Raw genomic sequence first — 22,813 nt, forward strand, 5'->3', positions numbered from 1 at the left:
GAAAGAATACATGAAATCTAGTCTGAGTAGCCCAGATATTTTTTTTTAATGAGGAGAATACACAAAATTTCAGTTTTATGTCTATTGAAATGAACAACAAGTTTTTGCTGATCAACTTCATGAGAGGGCCAGAATAAACATGAAAGAAAACTGTGGAAGCAGGTCTCAGTTAGCCAAAACAGAGGACCCATCCTGAACGATGAGCGTTCCCTGCACACTGCAGCACTGCGGGATCTGAAGGTTACCGATAGACAAGCCCCGTCCCGCAGGCTGTGGGGGCTGCTCTAACAGGTCCTGCCACTGCAATTTGCAATATTTCTCTCTCCAGTGTTTAAGCTGCTGCAGTTCATTTTTGCTGAGCTGGGTTGGAAAGCTCTCCTGTGAGCTATCAGACAGACCCGAGCTGTGACATCTGGCAGAAAAGTGATGATGAGCGTAACAACTTCATTGACTGGCTGGATCCGAAAGAGGATGTCTGTCCCTAGCCAAGTTTTGACAAATGGATGAAATGAAAATTGGACTTACATCAACATAGCTCTCCCCCATAAGGTCTAGTTTTATGTTAGTACTGCTTGAATCAAAATAGGTCCTGCGTCTGGGAACAACAGTGAGAGCAGAGGCGGTGCTTGGCAAGGAGAGGCGGAAGAAGTCAACAATGGGATTTCCTAACTACAATTTAGATCATTATTGCTCTCTGATTATACTGTCCCTGGAGAATCGAGCTTTGAATCAAGAAATGAACACAGCTTCATAGAAAACCTAGTTTTGAAGAAAAGTATGTTTTGCCCATTTTCTTTTTCTCCCAGATGCTGAACGTGCCCTTTGGTTACTTGCTTATTTGGTAGCAAGCAGAGGAAGCACAGAACTACTGATTTTTATTGCCTTTACTGCTTGGGTTATTGCTTTAATCAAGCCTCTTGCATTTATAAAAATGAGTTTCCCCTTATTTATGTCCTGGATGGATTTCCTGAACAGCCACCTTAGGAGTTTCTTCTTGAAGGATTTTCTCCTCCTTTAAATCTTTGTGATATGAGTCCAGATTTGTACTTACTGTTGTCACCATGTTTTACAACATCTCCTTTTCTTCTTATCAATTTTTTTTTAAAAGAAGGCTGAGAATTTCAGGTGAAGCACTTACAGGAATTCATATAATGACATCAAGAAGGTATATATTCTCTTCTTCCCTAATGTTTTCTGTGATTTCTTCCAGCTGGCCTTGAGAAAATTCAATTAGCTGGTCAGAGACCCAGCTGTAAACTAAAAAGAGCCCACTTCAGAAGTGTTGCTAGATCATTTGTCATAGCTATTCAATCTAAATTTGAATCAAAGTTGAATTGGTTTCATCAGAGATGTTGGATCTGGAACAAAGAACTCTAAGTGCTAAAAATGTGCCAAAGATTTAATGGAGATTAACATCACACAGGTGTAAAGTAAGAGTTCTAACCTCTAGAAGAACTATAATAAAAGGTAATTCCTTTATAAATAGACTCTTTGAGGTAACAGAAAAGCACATAAACCCCAACAATTAAAGGATATCAGGCACTGTGAGTTTTAAAAGGAAGAATCCTTTTGAAATAATTTTCTTTTGTTGAATTTCAGATTAAATTTGACTCCCACCTTTTGTATACTTCATAAACTTCTTATCTCCCTTGTAGATTATTCATTACCTACTTCATCTGTCTCATCTGGGACAGTCGGAGGCCTTGGACTGCTGTGGGACTTATTACGTACTATCACTGCAGTATGCAGAGGAGAAAAAAAATGTTACTTAAAAGGCAAAAGATTTTTTCCTGTAATGCCTGCAGGATAATCTAAATTATGCAAGTTATAATTCATTGTTGTAGCCTGCATTTTTGCCTGTGGACCTTCAAGCTGCCAGTGTTCGAGCTGGCAGTTCTTGCAAAATGGAGGCTTTGCCATTGAGCTGATAAAGAAACAATTGCAAGGGGCCTCTTCCGAATCTGAGTAATACAGTAAATAATATGCCTTTCAGAATTATATCTTTTCAGACTATGCTTATGCTGGTATTGCTTTATTAACACAGGTAGGAAAATAAAGGAAGTGGTTTAAATGAAGATTATAAGGCAGATCTTTATGTTGACACTTTTAGCTGACTTTTAGTTACTTGGCCAGTAGGCAGCATACTGGAGAGAAACTAAATTATGTGAGACATTGTTGCTCTGGACTCTAAAAACAAATGTGGTCACCTTTTATCTTGTCTTTAAGTTTCAAGCTTCTATTCCTATTCTCTCTCATCGTATGTCCTTACCCTGTTTTTTATTGCAGCTGCTTTTGTCCTGATAAGAATCTTATTAAAGTTGTCTGTTTTTATTATAATTAGTTTATTGCAATTTTATCTAATTGGAATGTAAATAGAAATATAATTGAAAATGTATACAAACATACCAATGGAGTTCTGAGCAGCTGAGAATAACAGCACCTTAAAGCAAGATATGCCTATTACTTTGCTTTTAGTGCACCATGTAAAATGAGACTGAAAATCCACAGTTCTTTCAGTCCGTATAGTCCATCAGACCTTCTCTAGTGCCAAAAGAAAGTTTATCAGAGGGCCCACAGGATTCTAACTGATACACTGGAGAGGCAAATTTGTTTAAGGAGGTGGGTCAATGGCATCTTACTAAAACAAACAATCAACAAAAAAGAAGATATTTAAATGAATATTATGAGGCAGATCGTGATTTTGATATTTTGGGTGGTTAATTTTTTTTTTTTTTTTTTTAAGAAAAGCATGAAGCTGATCAGGATAATGCCTAACCTCTTCCTGATGGCTTTGTTTCCTTTTCATCTTCTTTCGCTCATCTTTATGTCACCTGCCAGCAAACTTTGGAAAACTAGTGTCATATATTCTCTACAACATAATGACACCAAAGGATAGTTGATCTGTAATACCAGAACTGACCCTGTCTTGGTCAAACAAAATACCCACTGACATTGAAGGGAGTATTTCCCCTTGAAGAATTTACAAATATTTGTGAGAATGGGAATGCCAAGATGTAGAAGTGAAAACTTCACCCTCCTGATGATACTGAGATCATTACTATCATTTCTGGTGGGGCCAGGATTTTGCCCAGGGTCTGTGGGGCCAGACACTTCGGCGTGCTGGACACGTGCAACTTCAACTGCAGTGAACAGCAGTCCTGATTTTCAGCATGTCTGATGAGAATAATGCAAGGAAAATGCATGTTCTTCTCACAATCCAATCATAAAATCCACTCAGCCTTTGTAGGATTAAGCTATCTGCCATATACAAACTGTCCCAAAGAAAATTTACTGCTTCCAGCCTCAACAGAACCTCCCTCATAGCTACTATTATTCACAGCTCTGTAGAGGTTTATAACTTATTCGTGTTATTTACTGTTATTTTTAGCAATGATATTCAGAGTTAAGAGGAAATTGAAAAAGAAGTGGAACTCATTAAGCATGGAAATGCATAGTCAGAACAGGTGTATCCTGCCCTGGGATAACGCTCGCATTTAAATATTCATGTCTTGCTTTCACACCAAGTAGGGAATCCCAGGACGAATACGCTGCCTGAAGAACAGCACATCACCGGAAAGTATCAAGGAGATCCAAGGCATGAATTTTGCCTGTGGTGAGCAGCTTCTGTAGATTCTGGTTGAAGAATAAAACATGATGTGTAGAAATAAATTGTTGAGAAAACTAACATTTACCACAAAACAAACACAAAGAGTGAATTTCTAAATTTCAAAGGTAAGTTAGAAAAAGGCACCATAAAACTTGCATTATTTAAAATTTGCTACCTACAAAAAGCAATTCTGATTTTGAATGTGACCTGGAAAGAAACAATAGTTGGGCTTACACTTTCCTCTTCTTCTAAAATATTTCAAAGAAGGCCAAAAAGGCTTGAGAGCGCATGTGCACTCGCTCTCTCTCTCTTTTTTTTCCTTCAGCTTGATTTCTCCTTTTCTTAGCAATTCATTTTCACTGTCCGTAGAATTAGAGTCTCTTCCCAGTGTTGAAATGGTAACTTAATAAAAGTAGAGGAAAATTGAGTTATTAGAAAGGAAAGGGAGAACTGTTCTTCAGTTTTTAAATAGTTAAAAATTCTATCAGTGAAACTAGTACAGTGTGCTGCCTTTTCCTCTCTATATTTTGGAACCAGCTGAAGTTAAACAGACCTGACATTTACTCTTGCAGACTTTGAGTGCAACACAACAACTACATGTTGTTACTGACTTGCCCATTTGGAGAGGAATTTGGAAGGGCTTCTTTGTGCCCCAAGTTATGTGTAATAAAATATATCTAATTTTTTATACATATCATTACCTACAGACGTATTAGCTGGATAAAAGTCCCAAACACTCTCGCACTACAATCTGTGAAAGTGGAGCCACTGCCTTTAGGATAATCAAGACCAACATCCCAAAAATAGGATGAGAATGAAGTGGTCCATGCATGTAGGCTAAATAAGCCACTCGTTAAAATAAATTCAGACCTCAAATTTCTACTTGTTTTCTTTTAGATGCACATTTGCAACGCAAATTTAGATAAATCAGCTGAAACATAACTTCATAACAAAATTCTCTTCATTAGCTTAAAATGTCATTTCCTCTACGCCAAAAGCACACATCTTTGTGGACAGCTCAAACTCCACAGCTGTTAAAGTGAGATTTATGTCCTCAGAGTTCTACATGGAAGCTTGGAAATTCAACCGCTCTAATTTCTGGCTTTGAACTCTTTAGTAATGTTTTGCAGTTCCCTGGGGAAACAGTGATTTAATTTGCTTCCTTCTCTACTTTCTGACAGATAATAACAGGGCTATCTAAAATACCATCTCTGTCTATTTAAATAAGTCTGCCCTTAGTTGCACATAATCCCCATTTTCTATGTTACCTATGCTGTTGCTTAATGTAACTGTGTGGGCAGTTCTACCTTCAGCCTATGAATTCAGTTTGGTGTTGGAGATATCTGTGAAAGTATTCATCCATCTCATCTACATCAAGCATGCAATGAAGGTGCCTAAGTTAGGAACCTAATTTCCCTGGGTTCTACCAGAGTTAAAATGTAAAGCAAAAGGGAAGGAGGCCTCACTGGAGAGTGATGTACCTCATCACTGCCACCCACCTCATTTAGGTGTTTAAATGGTGTTTAGGTGTTTAGGTGTCACGGAAAAGCTTTCATCTTGCTATTGTCTCTGTAGACAGCCAAGCCACTGAAAACTAGCTGCATAAAGAGGGTATGAATATCTGTCTTTATAAGACAAGACACTCCATTTTGGTGGTAAGCCTCATGGTCCTTTATACTGGTTGCCTGTCTTCACACTGGACTGAAATTCCAGAGGATGGAGATAAAAGGAAGACACTAGATAATAATAATTAACAGCTATTAATTTGTATGTGAGCCTGGCAGGGAGCCCCCAACTACTCTGGCAAGGACATGCAAACACTTCAGCCTTCAGCAGGAGAAAAAACGAGAAAGCTCATGTTTTCCTGCTCAGAGGGCTGTTTCTCACTGGTGAGCCAGCAGAGCAACCAAGAACTGTTACGAGCTGGGTTAGAAGAAGTGTGCAAGAAGAAGGATGCTGAACTCCTGTGGGAGCCCATGGATATGCCTCAAGGACACTCACAAATGATGAAGAATCTAGAGTACAGAAACATGCAGAGTGATTTACATTTATTTCCTCTAGATATTTCCTCGTGTTAGATAAAGTGCAGTTGTAGCTAGAAGCCACAAAACAAATTCTTTTTTAAGAATTAATTCTTTCACCTCTGGCATCGTGCTGAGAAGCGCACTGCAGTCCCACAGCATCCACATGCTGGAGTTGAGGAAACTGGAAATGCTCAGGCTACCTGAGCAAGGCAGGAGCTGAGCGCTGCCCGAGGGCTGCTGGAAGCTGAGCTGCCTGGCCTTACTTCTCTGAGGATATTTATAATAAATAAACAACGTCAGCCAGAAAAGCTTCCCAAAGAGAGTGAGCCCAGATATGATGTTGCAGATTAACCTAGGCTAAGGGAAGAAAAAGAGCACAAGGGTTTCACAGACAGAGATCCAGAACTGGGAGCCTGCCGGGCTCCCTCAACTCAAGGGGAAGTTACCCAACCACTGACAGCCAGTGCTGGGGTAAGCTGGCATTTTTCATGCCATCTCAGAAAAGAACACAAAGAGCAGCAACAAATTAAGCAAAAAAGTTTGAGGTGAACTGAAAAGCTGAGAAATTCTTAAGATCAATAGCCAGGAACACAATAGGTTCTAGAGATTAATTATAAATTGCCACTATGTCAAAAACTTCGAGAATTACAGCATTCTTTATTTTCCTGATAAATCATGAACATAGGTTTCAGGGTTTTTTCTCTCAGAGCAGTCAGTGACAGTAGTGCATTTTTCTGCATTTAGTGAAGGAAGTAACAGAACTGTCAGCTCAGCTTTATGTAACAGAAGGTTACTTCTCTCACCGATAACAAGCACCATATTTATGTTTAAGAAAAAAAAAAGCAAATATGATAAAAAACAACTTTTCTGCAGAAGTACTGCAAAAAACTATCCTGTAATTTTACATTTTGGAAATGGAACTAGAGAAGGGAATGGGAGAAAACTGACAAAGATGCATATCTTTCACTGGGGAGGGAGCCAGGGCAGAGATTTATATCATACTCATTTTCATGCAGAGGGTGGCATTTGCATATGAGTTATACCCTTGTCATGCAGGAGCAAGCAAGTCAACATCTAGCTAAATCTTTCCCTTGCCGAGGAAGACATTTAGTTGGCCTGCAGGTCCACATCAGCAGACTGAAAAGGGGGGGCATGATAAGAAAATGGATATGGAAATGAAAGAAAAGGATTTCATCCTTCCTGTTCCCTGCTAAACATCTGCAAGAAAATCAATGTAGCTTCAGGCTATAGTGATGCTCTGAACCCCCACTTCATCACTGGTATATTCCCCTTTCAGGAGAGTTCCTGCAGGAACCTCCGGGGAGGAAAATCTCCCTCTGCAGTCCTGAAGGAAGCACTTTTCAGAGTAGGAGGTGTAAGAGCTGAAGAGCCCCTGAAGATAGAGAGCCCCCAGTCCTCCCCTAGACCTCTTCGTGGTGGACAGGTTGTATAATCTACAACTTGTAGGGAGAGGGTAAGCTTTCTATACATGGCAGAATGGAAGAAAAAAAATTCAGAAATGATTAATGATTCCCATGATATGCTTAAATTCCTTGGATTTTGGATTGAGGCCTGGCCAATACATCAAATCTGATGAGTCAACTCTTATTCACATGGGTAATGCCGATATGAACAGTCCAGCTGACTACCTGGTGAATAAAGGATTGCAAGACCAGCGCTTAAGCAGAAGCAAATTTGGCACAGGATTTCCTGGGGATTAATGACTAGCTGGGAGTAGATGATAGCCTGATGCGCGGCAATCTTAATCCCCAGGAAATGATCCACATCAAGGTCATTATTTCTGTAATAAGACAAAAGCAAACAAAATGCCAATGTCATTTGCATAGTTACATTTTTAATGAATGATGAGGTTTCAATTGCATTGTAAATTTCACTTCCAGCTAATGAATATCCTATACATTCACCAGCTAGAGTGGCCAAACCCTTATCCTAGAAACTTTAAGCAGACTGAGATTTTAAAGAGCAGAAGCCTTGCTTGTCTTAAACTCCTAAATCCATAGCATCACTGCACACCTTTCTGAATCCTAAGAGCCACACATCCATGACACCCACTGAAGATCTCAGATGTCATTTATGTCAGAGGTGGGGCAAAGCACTTTGCAAGTCCACTGCTCTGAAAGTGTTCACAAGCTGGCTTTCACAACACAGGCACAAGCCAGAGAAAAAACAAATTTGTGGGGAAGGGGGAGAGGAAGGACAAGTTCACAAATGTGGAATCATATATCATGGTGACTCCTTTTCTCTACATTTTGTGGAAAACAAAAACTTCTTAAAGTTATTTCTCATTCATTTCATATTCTCCTATTTATAACCAAGTGCATTTTTAAGAGCATCTCAGTTAAAGCAGAGGTTGGTTGTGACTTGACAAATGAATTATTCAGGAGTAAATAACATGAGCTGGTTTACTACGAATACATTACTTATTAATGTAAAAATAAGACCGTGTAGGTCAAACTAACCATTAGTAGTCATAGAGCCTGTTTATATATTCTATAATGCTTATGCTACCACTTAGAGGACTTAGATGAGACTTCTTTTCTGTGAGCCTTGCAAAGCCCTCACAAATCCAAATAACAAGGCTGTTTATCCTTTTCTGCATCTATTTCCCTTGCAATTATTTAACAGAATGCAATAGTGAGCTTTATTACTGATCTAAATAGAAAGAAAAGCTGGATATTCCAGCAGCAGGGCAACAACTGGAAATTTTCATTTGAATGGCAACAGCTGATCTGGAAGCTGCAAAGAGCCAGACAGAGCTGCCAGACTTCAGGAGCAGAGAGTGTTTTTCCAGAGACTAAACATCTGGTTCTTTTGGCCATGCCGACATCAGGGCTTGTGGTGTCTGTCTGGGAAGTGCTTTGGTGGACTGACCCAGTTGAGGAAGCCACTGAGCGGAAATGGGTGAGAGCAGGTGATAAGTGACACAAGGGATGAGAAAAAAGGGCAAGGCAAATGATAATGAAATGGGAGAAGAAAAAGCATGTGCTAGTTTTAATGAAACATAAATGGGGCTACTGCCTTGTACTCAGTTAAAGGCCACTAGACCTTGAGAGTCTAACTTTTGAAGAACATTAATACCAAGAAAAGCATAACAGTCTGGGGAAAAAAAGAAAAAGAAAGGAAAATATTCTGAGCAAGGAAACCCTAAATAAAACTTTCTGGAGTCATTTAAATAAGATTTATCCATTGCAGTCATCTCTGTTGAACCATGTTGAAAGCCAGTGTTTTACTGACATAATGAAGAACAGTGTTATCTTATTATAATAATGAATTTTCAAAAGTGCTGGGCTCCTGCATCTCCTAAGTCAGGCTCCAGATTTCAAAACCTTTTTTTCCTGTGGGTCTCATAAAACTGGGATCCTCTGGATCACACTATATCTGCGCTATGGGGGAAAAGCAATGGGAAAAGGCCTGGACACTGAACAAGCTATGTGTGAGAAACAAGTGAAGTAAGCTTGAGCAACACAGAAATACATAATACCTGACAGCTGATCTTATTTCTGAACCATTATAAAGCCTAAATGGAACTCCAGTCAAAATTTCTAGCTTCCTTTTGGTCTTCCATCTATTATTTAGGTTTTATCCCTGATAATGGGTTCTACCCCACCTGCTTCTGTTGTCTTATCTTTAAAAACGAATTGATGAAACCCATTTACCTCTTCAGGTTGGAATTTTTGTTTGCATTAGCACTTAGTGCAATTTGAGACATCACAGATGCATCTGCGGCCCAGAAGCTTTGCTTTATAGGAAGAGAGGAGTGCAAGGGATTGCCGTGCAAAACTATAATTTACAAGCTGGGGTAGGAAGTCTGCTAGTCAGAACTCAGTTTTCTTGTTGCAACAGTACAGTATAGCAGATAATCAGGTGCTAAAATTGCCCTTGTGTTGACACAACAGGTGTAAGCTTCAGCTTTTTGAGATGGAAATGGCAAAGTAGATGTGCCTTGTCCAAAAGATACAGAGCAATTTAAAAAGTAGCATGCAATGTTGCAACGAGAAACATAAAGCAACTTAAATGCAAAAAGGTGCTATATATACTTTATAACCTCTGAAGGCTGGAAGTTCTCCCTGTTAGTAGTGTTTTAGGTCACTTTAGTCACTCATATTTCTTCCACAAGTGCAATTTCTAAACACAATTATTACTACAGCAAGAAAAGAGCTTATAGACATACATTTACCAAACACAGACTTGGGTGTGAATTTTTTGGAAGTGTACCAGAAGCTGATACTCAAATTACCCCATAGCAGACCAAAGAAATTATGTCTTTTTTTTAAATTATGTCTTTCAGCACAAAGAATACAAATTATACTACACTTGGATAAAGCGAACAAACTGTCAGCGTGCATATAACACAGAGCAATGTTTGTTGCATTGTCTCCAAGCTCAGTGTTTATCTATTCAAAGTCAAACCAGCAGAGTTTCATCCTCCTTTATGTCCCATATGACAAATTACTTAATGGTTTGGCTTTTTTTCTGATGTAGTAAAATGAAAATTAGGGAAGAAAACAAAAACTGTGAAATTACAAAAGTACAAGAGGATAGAATTTTTATAATTTTTTCATTCATGCTGAAGCCAGAAGTAGAGAGAAACAGCAGTTAAGACACATATCAACCAGGTGATCAGTTTTAGTTAGTACCACAGTAAACACATTTCTTAAGTTGCAAGTCTCGGTGGGAACATATATACCATGCCACGACAGTGCAAAACTCTCTCAGCAAATTCAAACACATCTAGAAAAGACTAGTGAAAGTAAATATAAATGTAAAAAATATTTCCATGAGGAGAAGGAAAAAGAAAAGTATTTGTTTGCTTTTTCAACAGAAAATTAAAAAAAATGTAATAGAAATACCTTCAGCAAGTGGGTCAAGCGTGTGAATCATGAGCTGAAAGATGCTGTTCCTCATTAGGCTGTTGTGGAGAGATGCAGAGCTTCCTCCCCGCTGGAGCCGTGGCTTTGTCTAAGTAGAAAAAGAAGGGAAAGAATTTAGTTTTTTGTGGAAACAGGTCTGAAACACTACAAATTTATCTCACCACACAGTGAAACATTTTCAGTCATCACCTATAGCAGAGCATATTAAACTATACCCTGTATTAAGCATTGTGATGTATATATCCGATTTCTCTGCAGAGGATGGATCATCAGATTAATCATTAGTCTACTAGGACTCAGGAAAAGAGCAGGAAAAGAAATGTCCAGCTCCATGAAAGCTCTCAAAATATGAAGAAATTAAAAACCTCATACCTGCATCAGGACTCATTCATAATTTGTTTCTTTGTAGAAACTTGTGATTGAATCCCTGAAGTAAATCCTCATTTTAAGTGCCTCTGTGTATTGCGAACTTTCAGATCATCAAAATGATGGAAGATTTTGGTCACTTAAAGATCAAAAGATCCCCTTTTTAATGGCAAAACCCTTAAGCTCAGTCAGAGTATAACATATGCCTCACTCTGGTTCCATACAATAAATACTGATTGCAAAAACAGAGTGCTGGAGTGGTAAGGCAGTGCAGCCACCTGCAGTAATGGAGCTAACATACAAGCACCTTTTACATGTTTTAAGGACTTTTAAGTATATGGGTGCGGTTCTTTTCCCCATGTCATTGTCTAGTATGATAACTGATGTATTGAATATATTCTGCAGAGTAAAACTGCTTTGTGGATGGCGGTCTACCCTTTTGGATAAAAAGAGATAATCAGAGTGCACAAATTGTTGATTAATGATTCCCTAAACCTAATTATAGGGGGGGAAAAAAAACAAACCTGAAGGAAGTATTTTTTTGCAATGAAACCATTTACAGGGCAAGTACGTTGATCTGTGGCGTCATTCAAAAACTAGATGAGAAATGATAGAAACCAATCAAGAGAATTAATTCACTACTTTGACACTGGAAAAAATTATTTAAATTCTATAGCAGCACAAGAGGGAAAAAGGAGAGTCCAGTAACTCAGAAAAGGGCTGACAGGTGGCTGACCAAAGAAAGGTTTATCTCACCCACCCTCTTCAGCAATAAATGCTCAGATGTATACTAATTGCTGCCTACCGTCAGAGTTTGGTCATCCTTGTCTCCAGCATTAGGTGACTGCATGAAAGGGAAAAGAATAAAAACAAGTATCAGATGGAGTGTGCATAGAACAGAAAGTCAGTAAAGGACTGCACTGATTTTATGAATGTTGTGATAGGTTTTTGAACCACTTGACTTAAAGCCTCCTAGAGGTTACATTAATCACTGTGAATTCACACCGAAATGTTGCAGGAATCTTTTACTTGTGTCTATTTCTTGGGCAGGAAATGTCATAATTTCAGGGCCTGGCACACAGCAGCTGGGCTACAGGTCATGATGCTCACTTCTTGCAAACACGCAGGAACAGAAACTCCCAGTAGATCAAACCATTTCTCAGTGATGACTAAAGGACTAAATGCAGGATTGACCAACTGCTTAATAAAAGCCTAAGAACGAATAATATTACCCTGTTATTTTGCAGGAAGGGACTACTCAATGAAATGAAAGTAAGTTGCCTCAATCTCTAACCACTCCCAACAAAAAGTCATTTAGCCTCAACTAGTTGGAATAGTTAAGCACAGACCGCATAACATGTTATTCTGTCACATAGGAGAATAAGACTGTGGATGAATTTTAAATGCAATTTTAAAGGCACTTCAAAGTAAGTGACATATCCCAGAGGTGATTCTCCTCCCTAGGACAGCAGCAGCAGAGGAAAGACATCCCCAGGACACAGTTCTGAGGATGAGGATGGTTGTCTCTGAAAATAAGCCAGTGCCAAATTTTGTATCTGATTTGTAGTCCTGCGTTTTGCTTTTTCTTTACTAAAATTAACAATTGTTAACTGGGTGTTAACAGGCACCCAGAACTTCTGTCACTGAAGAATTATGTTTCCATAACATTTTGAAAGTTTTGTAATAAAGTCATGTTATTTTTCTAGTCACTCCATTTAGCTCCAAGAAGGAAAGTTAACACCAGAACACATGAAATCAGAAACTGCAGTAAACAAGTACTAATTAGAACACGACACAGTGCAAACTCTAGCTGTCTCACATTCCTTCTTACTTGCTTGTAATCTGTTCGGCATGAGCTGGTGCGTGAACCATTTCCTGCACACCAAGGCTTTTGTTGGGTGCATCGCTCAGAGCAGCAGATTATGTGCATGCTTTGGAATGAGCTACCCAGTGCAGTGAAACTCGGATTGTAGATACACATCAACACTAAGTGTCAGGGCATGCCTTTCAGAGTTAATGAATTTAACCTTGGAGGTTAAGTGGAAGACGAGTAACCCTGAGCAAACACTGATACTGGAAAAGACCATTTGTATTCCGTAATAAGCAAAAGAAAAACCAGAATCAAACTCTTTGTGTTGAAAATGTTACCCTAACCATGAATATTAACTTGAAGAAGAGATGATGAGGCAAAGGAAAAAGACCTTTGATATGATAAGGACACTGCCTGTCACCTCTGAAATTATACCGACGTGATGTGAGAACTGGTTGGAAAAAAGTATGAGTTTTACATATCTGTTAAAGCAAATCATCATGGAAAGAACTTTCAACAGAGTGGAAAGAAAAAGAAAGGAAAAGAAAATACAAACTCTGTGTTTTAAAACATAATTAAAAGAGTGAATGTATCTTCATTCTTTGCATTTCCGTAATTTATATCTAATAATATATACTCATGCTCTTTCAGAGACAAATCCATATACAGACCTCCACATGCACGTTTTATTTGTGCATACTTTGAGGGATCCTCATGGGAGGGCAATTTATTTTGCAGCCAAATTCACAAGAAGGCAAAAGAGACAGTACAAGTTATTTTTGTTTCTAAAGAAGCTATTTTGGTCTCACAGCAGACTCCTAAAGTTCAGTGGTGTAGTTACATAAGTAAAGTTTCTGACACATGGAAGAGCTGTGAGAACTGGGTTTTTAATATGAATTATAAAAATTATTATTGGGGACTTTGAATTTATGGAAATAAGAAATTAATTTCTTAATTTGAATATTGAAAAAAAGTCTGAGCATAGACAAGAGTATATTACAAATAAATCTGAGTCATTTATTCAAAAAGCAAATGGTTAAGGAGCAGCACTTCATGGGCAAGAGGAATTGAGAGTGTTCAGCAACTCTCTAAAACATCGAGCACATTGTAGACTTATGATGGAGGCATACCTAAAGAACATTCTAGTTAAATTTAACACTGTCCTTTACTTGAAATGGAACTGATGGAGGCTTAGTGAATGCATAAAAATAACTAAACGATTATTTGTACCATATAATTAAATTCCTATAAGATAATTGTTGATATAAAAAGAAAGAATAATGAAATACATGGTGTGTATACATTAAGAAAATAAATACAAAGTTAAAAATACTTATAAATAAGTCATTTTATTCTTCCTAACAGTACAGAATGGGATATAATGCTGTGAAATGTTTTTTTAATTGTTTTTTCCACACATTATCGATAATGCAGTAGTTCCTGAGCTTAACTTGCCAGTCAAGTTACATCCTAGCAGAAACATTCAAGACTGAAATACAAATAGAGTTTTAAGGCAAAAATGTCTCTGCAGTTTTAAAAACAGGAGTGCAAACAATGGCTCCCCATTTTGGAGATACTAATTACAAATAATGTCTGGATTATCACATGGATTAACAATAATAATGCCTTAGAATAGTGTTTTTAATTTGGCAGTGGAAAATTCAGTGGCATTGTTGCTGTTTATATCCTGTATTTGATGGTATTTTGTCCTTATTAGAATGGCAAATTAAGCTATTTTCCTATTGTTCCTATTGTTTATAGGGAGTTTTGCATTTAGATATTCAGTGCTATGAAGTTTGGGTATTACACACTACATAGCAAAGTACTGTATTTCCCTTGTAGAAACATTTATTAGTCAGACATTTTACAAAACTTTTTAATTTAAGACAATATTTAAAAACTGACCCAAAGTTAAAATGGCTATATTTCTTTACACTGACTGTGAACACTGTAATTTTGGATATATTGATGAGTGATTTTTTTTTTTATTAGACGACACACTTTCTATAGCGATAAGCTGGCTCTTAAATGATGGTAACCATTGAATATTAGTTCCCTCATGATAAGAAAGAAATGGAAATTAAATGTAATCTGTGCATTACACATTTTTCTGCAAAGAAGTGGCAGTGGAAGAATACTTAATCTTTTTCAATTTCATATTATAACTTCTCTAAAACCATCAGTTTATTATAGTCATGCAAAATGAATGCAGTGCATTCCAGTACACTTATTCAAAAGTATCTGAGACACTACCTCTCATTATGCTTCTATTGGAATTATAAAGCGATTAATCATCAAACAGTTTACTAGATTTTTAGAGAAGTCACTGAATATTTGCTGGCTCTCCTATATGGCCTGACAACACTTACAGTTCATTCATCCTCCTATCTATATCAGTGATCATGTCTTAAAGTTTGCTCTGCCTGTGCTAAAAGCCTTAAACCATTTTATTTCAGGAATAATCCAAACCAAGTCTACTTGCTATGACAAAATGGTCTTTGGTATACTTTTCACACATCTCTATTTCTCACTGGCATAAGTCCATTATTGATTAAACCTGACATCTTCCTTTCCAATGCTTTTATCTTTGACTTCTAGAAAGCTAAATACCTGTCCGTGAAAGTGCCATAAATAGCTTCACCATATAACAATGCTCAATAATGTCTGATAAATGTTTGTAAAGATATTACATTTAATCACTGGTGAGTGTAACTGATCTGAACTGTTCAAATGACTTCTGTTATATCTTGTCATACAATGCTGATATCAAAGAAATTGGTTCAGATTAAATAAATAACAAGAAATATTTCTACAGAGGTGCAAAACAATTTCCTTCCCACCTTACTGTGTAACTAATTACAATTAAACAGGATCCAGTATCAACACTGATGTCCAGGCAGCTCTTTACAGTCTTTAGTTGTTGCAAGTGTAAGAAAGATTTTCTCTTGTTCTTTTAACAAATATTACTTATCTATGAATAACATAATGACTGAAAATTTATGAAATAAAAAGCATCTGTAGTGCATGAACAGGATCTTTCTTTTTGCTAAAATTCTTTAGGGCCAAAGTTTTAAAGAACGTTGGAACTGCAGGAAAAAATTGCCCAAGAGCTAAGTGACCAAATATATTACCAGGATTTTGATAGTTCTGCACAGTCTTTGAAAGTCTTTAATGTTTGGCAATGGTTTGGGACTTTGTATTCTTGGAAAACAGGCTCCCAAAGTAATTCATGCAAGAGATGATGTCTCTCTAATTATGTAGAGGACCTCCTCCTGCTTTCCTTTAAAACAAAGAAATCTACAATGAATTTCATGGCAGTCAAACAAGGACCGGAATCTATCAAAAGCTCTTAATCTTTGATACAGAATATTAATAAATGCTAATAAAGGATGGCTAGTAACATCAATCATCCATTAAATTGCATCACAGTGTATCCTCAGACCAGAATCAGATGGCTGACTAGTTGCAGCTCTAGTTGTTTCAGCTCTAGTTTCCATTTTAGTTTTAGAAATAAGTGCTCTGTAGCCTGTAGCAATCAGCAGACTGTACTGCCCATCCCCTTCTCCTAGCATAAGGAAGTGGACATTTGACTTCAGTTCCATCAGCACCAGAAAAGAGTGTCAAACAACAGCAGACAATAACATAACTACATTTCAGCATCCTTTCTAAAGCTTGGGTTGACTTCTGTTTCCTGTTTGCTACATCTTTCCCAACGATAATAACTAAAAAGCTAATTTTTTTCGAATAAGCCTTTATGGGAATAATGAAAGTTCATGCTGTTCAGTGGTTGGCAGACTGTGGTCCTGAATACAATATAGTGTCTCTAATTACTTGCAGAATACAAGCCCAGAGGGGGTTTTGCTAAATCATCTCAAACATGTTTTTTTAGAGAAGGACTTCTGCGAATCTCTCCTATGATTGTTTTCAAAAGCAGGATCTGGACTCTGCAATTTTATACCTTTCAGTGAGTCACTGCCCATCAGTTTTGAAATAAAGTATAGGCAGTAGTTTTTTTGGTGCACTGGCCTCCCTAACCTTTCCAAGATACATAGGTTTAAGGAGGTCAGGGTTGTTTTTGTGAGGATGAATTGCAGAAAAATGAGATGCATTTCAAAGGCAGCCACTGAGGTCAATCTAATTGATTTAACAGGAGCTGGATCATTTTTAAGATTCAGTCTCCTGGGTTATGCTAATAATGTACTTGGAATAGAACTATTACGTGTTTCTTCGAAACTATGTGCAAAGTTAGCTTAATGCCTAACTAGAATCCAAAGCAACAAACTCAGCTGGACACATTTCAGAAACAAACCTAATCAGCTCAGAGAAGGAAAAAAAAAAAGAAAAAGAAGTAAGCTATTCTTTTGCCTGGTTCTCTTAATAGGTACACCTTTGTGTTTTACCAGATCATAATTCCTTTGGCCTCCTTTGCACATACTCTGAGTCACAGACCAAACCCAGAAGTACCATGAGTTATCACAACACTTTTCAACTTGATACTCCAGCAGCTGTATTTTGGCTGCTGATAGGAGCTTAAGGATATATCCACATTGCAATAAAAAGTACTGTGGTAGCCCTGACACGTATCCACATGCTATCTTTAATACTGCCAGCACAAGCAACAATAGTCATGCCTGCTTGGGGGCACAGGCTTAGCATGGCTTAGTATCATTGTGTCCTCGTGGTCTCAGTGTACTCAAACTCAATTTCTTCTGGATATTCCTGAAAAGAAAGGTTCACCCTCACCACCAAAGTCCATGGAAGTTCTGCCACGTGCTGCAACGGGGCCAGTACAGCTTACATGCTGAGGGTAAAGTTTCTTTTTAGCCTGCTCCCTAACTCCTTTATACAGAAAGGCTGTCAGCAGCAAGATGGGAATACTTCCATGTTTAAGCTGTGGTAAACTGATTGTGGGGATTTCAACTTACATATTACTTGCTTAGTAGATCATTTGCTAAATGTGACCTGTGACTTAAGATCAAGACAGGACCTTGGATCTTATTGAAAACAGAGGGAAGTTTCCAAACAGGGAAAAAGTTTTACTGAGCACACTGTAGAAAAAAAAAAAAATCCCTTTCGCTATTCCTGCCTTCTTCCTTCCTCTTGCCTTTCTCCATTCTGAAAGCAAAATAAAACAGGAGTTCCGCCTAAAGAAAACAGGCTTCTGTATCATTGGAGAAAACAAATATGATTCACAAGAACCACAGCCAGAACTAAACTGATGTTGTAAGCTCGCTTTACTCATCAAAATGAAGAATTTATTAAATTAAGCTTGAGCTTTCACTGACATTGAGCTGCTCTATCAAATTGTGATACCTGGCTGCACTTACAACTGCCTGTTTACATGCATCTAGTGTGAAAGTTTCAGCTCTGGGCAAAGCAGAATGGTTTGTTCATTCGGATCAGTTGCTTCTTTTATGCCAGTCTGTTCATGCAGTTACCCAATGTGCATACACATAGTGAATGTCCTGAAAAAATGCATCTCAGCTGATCTGAGCAGTGACAAATGAATGGTTTAGGGAACTGGATGTTATATCACATGCTAATTTTAAGTCAACTGATTTAAGTCCAGATTTTTATGCATACCATTATAGGAAACAGTATCTTACTCTTCCATCAGCCAGTAAAACCAATCCTACACTATTTAGTTATCAATACATGTAAGAAACTCAGAGTCTGCCCCACATCTCTTACCTTCTCTGAACTTATTTAAAATCAGGTATCTTTGGCTTAGGATGGCGAGGCAACAGCTCAAGCTTATAGACTTGATGAGTTTTTAACCACCTTAATGTCAGAAGTAATCACGCAGTTTAAGTTGTCATCCTACTTCATTTCAAGCTAATGCAATGAAGTCTTCTCTCTCCTATTTTTTTAAATTATACAAATTGACACACTAGTTGTGTATGTTTGTGTAACTCTCTCAAGGGAGAGGAAAGAATTTTTCAAAAAAAAAAAGAAGTTAGGTTCTTGTAGTGGTCAGTAGATACTCATGTACACAAATTGTTTGCTCATAAGTGACAGTTTAAGTACATCATTATGGATTTATATGGTAGCTTTAAATACTTGGGTTTAAAATGTTTAATATGCTGCTACTTCATTAATAACTTTACATGGGAAAGCATTATTAAATATTCCAAAATTAAGCCCCCAAATTTAGGAAATGCCTAAATTAAAATCACTCACGAAACAAACTGCAAATTCGGGGTAGGGGCTGTTTTTCAGCTGAACTCAGACTACATCATACAAACTACTGACAGGAAATGCCAATTCCTCGCTCCTTACAATTCAGTCAGATCTGAAGGGCTGACTGAGAAGCCAGTGAAAAAGCATTACGTAGGACTCTTGCCTGCCTAAATATACAAATGATCTACAGATTATGGCAGCTCTAGAGTTTGCCTTAAAAATAGTCACAATAATTCCCATAGAGAAAAGTGTTTGACTAATCTTAGCACTTGCAGATGCTCTGATGATTTGTGATGACTGAATAAATCTCCTTGCTGCAAGTGGGCTGTACGTTGCAGAGGATTCACCACTAGGGCGACAGTGCTGCATTTCACCGCTTTTCCTCTTCTATTGCCCTGGAGATCCTGAAGGAGAGAGGGAGCTACAACTGCGGTGGAAGAGTGATTCTGGGAGGATGAAAATGTAATCTAATGTGAGACGGGCATGCAAAATAATGAATGATACTGAGAAAGCCAGCTGAGCACTGATAACAGTCTTTCCCGTAATCTCAGAACAAGGGGACATTCAATAAAAAGTAAAAGGCTGGGCACTTCAAATGAGACAAAGTGAAAACTTTGGCATGCTGTGTCTATCCTGCGGGACTACTTTTCCATGATGCAGTAATAACATTTAAAGTGTTCTACATCACACATTTAAAAAAAAAGGGAGCAGGGAGAAAGGAAGCATCACCGAAGCAGTTAGCATGCTGTTTAAGGTATAAATGTTTCCAATAATGGCACTTCTTTGAAAAGCAAAGTCCTTGCACACCATCAGTTTTAGTCTGTGGGGTTTTGGCTGGTAAAAAAACCTCATGCTGATGAAGCGGGCTTGGAGGCAGGTTGCTTGCTAAGACTGCTTTCTCTTTAAGGAATTCACTGTGTTCTTTTTTCTTGTCCTTGGGATTTGCATCATCTGCCCAGCACAACTGAAATACTGATTGGAATAAACCACAAAACAGCATTTTTCTGACATTAGCACCCTCAACAGCTATAAGTGAAAGATAAAATTGTATTTCTTGCAACGCTTTGTTACTCAACAAACTTTAGAGACATTTTATTTTTGGATTGTGTCCCTGACAGCTCTGAGATTATGGCCTTACAAGACTGTATGAAAACCAATGCAATCAAAGCCTACAAAACACTGTTATACTTTTTATGTCCAGTGAGATGTTAGACTGGTTCTTCAACAGTGTAAAAGAAAAACAGAGGAAAATAAGTCATTTTTCTTTAATTCACCCATTAACTGGATTATATTACACTTTCTCAGTTTCAAAATAGGAAACTAAACATTAAGTCTGAAGCAAAATAAAGCCTTCCTGAAACTAAATATCCTAATTTTGCATATCTGACTCAACAGTATTTCAGGCTCACCATCTTTATAACTGACACCGAATAGCATCTGCCTACATATTCCCCCCTTCAGACAACCATTTTCAGCTATTTTCGCCACTGCTTTGCCACTAGGTCTCTGTGATCACCTGAAACATGCAAATGTCATCCAAAATTTTGTCTTGCACCTTGTCAGGATTTAAGAAATGGTAAGGAGAAAAAAAGTTGATAAGAAATAGAAAAGAAACATTACAAAACGACTTGCAGATGAAATATCAGCACTGTACTGCCAGCAGGCCTAATAGAGTTGCAGGCAGAAAAGCAAGTCTGAATTTCCAAACTTCACCTATAATCATTAAGCAGAACAAATCAGTGTTTTCTTCACAATAAGTGAAGAAAAAATAGCACATCAGCTTCTGTCTTACTCTGATCCCTCCTGCCTTTTAACTACTTTTCTACAATATTCTGCTTTGCATTAAGATGAAAGAGAAGATGTGCGGACCTGAAGTCAGGAACGCTCCATGAACTGGAGACCACCAGGCACATATGCTGGAGGATTTACCAATGGGACCTGACAGGTCACTTTAAACTCCTTAGGAGTCAGAAGCTGAAACTGAGGCAGAGAGAGCTGAGTGGCACTGTTTCCAAATATAGAGTTAAAACATGAAGAACTCGAATCAGACCTTCTCCAGTTTGGTTCTTAGCATCTGGACACCTCAGTTGGAGAATTATGTCCTCTGTGACACAGCAAAGGAGTGAGCCAGCCTTCATGCTCACCTTCCTTCACCAGTCTGCTCTCCCACACTGCCTTTCACACTGCTGGTCTGCCTTTGCAGCTACAAGTCCAGTCCTGCAGGCAACCTGTGGCCATGCATGATGCAGAAGCGGTGGCTCTGCTGCTCGCTGCTGTGACTTGCAAAGCCTGGACCTCCCAACAGAGCTTCCTAATATTTAACATAACACTGCTGATCAAAGGAGAACTACCTTTTTGACAGACAAGAATAAGGCCTAAGTGGCAGCAGATGCTCAGGAGTTAGGCAGGACTGAATCGTGGCCAGATGTAGTAAGAGACCATGGTTAAGAGCAAGCATGAAATGGTTCATGGAGAGGTGCTGAGGGTGGTAGCATAAGCAGCTGACACCCTAATTCAGCTCTGTGGGCCAACTCTCTGTTTCCCATTTACAGAATGAGGATAAGAGTATTTCTTTGCTTCCAAGCTGCCGTGTGTGCTTCGCTGCAAATCATGAGATTTCTGAGAACGTTTGCTAAGCAGTACTATCATGGACGTAAGCCAAAACTCACAATCTGCAGGGTTTTTTATTAGAAAAAAAAAAAGATAGTAAACCCATTCATCTTTTGTGTAACCCTATTCTATTACAAAAAATGGACAAAGTCTGGTTTCTCTGAGCACTGCCGTAGTCCCAAGGACAAGACATGACTCCCTGAGATAAGTCTCCTTTTAGTCAACAGCTGCTTCCCAAATGCTCCGTCTCTCTCTACCTTTCTCTCTTATGTTTTTTCTCTCAAGGCCTGTCCTTCTCTGGCCATGTCTCGGACTTACTTGTTGCTCTTTCTCCTCCTGTCTCTTCTGCAGCCAGATCACACAATATCCATGGAAACCCTGCCCACCATTACGAACCTTTGTTCCCAGGGCTGACGCACACCTCTGTCTGACGTGGAAGCTCCTATTGTTTCAGCTCTCTGCTTCCATAAAGAAGTATAACCACAATTATCTGTGATTACAGAGGTGAGGGCTGTTATGCTGCACCAGTTTCAATGCTGTGTAATTCCACACACAGGCTTTTTTCAGTGTTCGAGGCACAAGAAATGAAACTATCAGGGGAGCTGTGTAACACAAATTATGCACTTCTTGGGTTAGGTGAAGTCACCATGATGGGGAGGGTGTGAAAACAAGACTTGCACTTGCGAATCAATGCCAGACCTCACAGTGAAATCTACTGGGAGTGAATTCTTCTAAAACAAAAACGAATGCTCTTGAGCCTCAGTATAAACATGCAAATTATTTGCCAGTGATTTAATAATCAAACTCTGATTTCTGTGGCTAGGTTCTAGGTTGGCATATCTTTGGCTTTAATGACATCCTAATGTTTTAAAGTAAATCCCTGTGTTTTCAGGTAACATACATACTCCTGGACCTACAAAAGTTTGGTTGCTCCAAAAGGGAACACCCTACTTAGTTAAGAGAAACTTTTCATTGTACAAAGTTAATCATGCAGAGAAAATTGTAAGATAACTAGCCAGAAACCATTATGTTTTATGGAGTCTTAAGATGTCTGGAAGTAATTCATAAACTAGTTTTTGGTAATATTGAAAATTCCTATTGCTATAAATACACACATTTGACTCTGCATATAAAACCTTTAACAAACAATGCACACATGCTTTTCTTCACAATCTTCACTTGAACTTTGGGAAACTGCAATATCTATCAACCTAAATTTCCAGGAATCGCAGTTCTCTCACGTGAGAGTTTGTGAGACTCCAATCAAGATTTGATGAATTCATGTCACGTCTTATTACACAGTGTTTCTAAACATGGTGTTTTA

General features: G+C 38.2%; 1 protein-coding gene across 1 annotated transcript in view; it reads right to left on the reverse strand.

The window, feature by feature from the left end:
* Positions 1-22,813, reverse strand: part of SLC24A2 (solute carrier family 24 member 2) — a 107,581-nt gene that overhangs the window by 39,518 nt on the left and 45,250 nt on the right. Inside the window, exons 2-3 of the mRNA XM_013948236.2 lie at positions 11,695-11,733; positions 10,503-10,611 (exon numbers count right to left, since the gene is read on the reverse strand). Of these exons, the coding sequence (XP_013803690.1) occupies positions 10,503-10,611; positions 11,695-11,733 (148 nt within the window). The remainder of the gene's footprint in view (positions 1-10,502; positions 10,612-11,694; positions 11,734-22,813) is intronic.

The sequence above is a fragment of the Apteryx mantelli genome, chromosome Z, assembly GCF_036417845.1.
Source record: "Apteryx mantelli isolate bAptMan1 chromosome Z, bAptMan1.hap1, whole genome shotgun sequence".
Taxonomy (NCBI): domain Eukaryota; kingdom Metazoa; phylum Chordata; class Aves; order Apterygiformes; family Apterygidae; genus Apteryx; species Apteryx mantelli.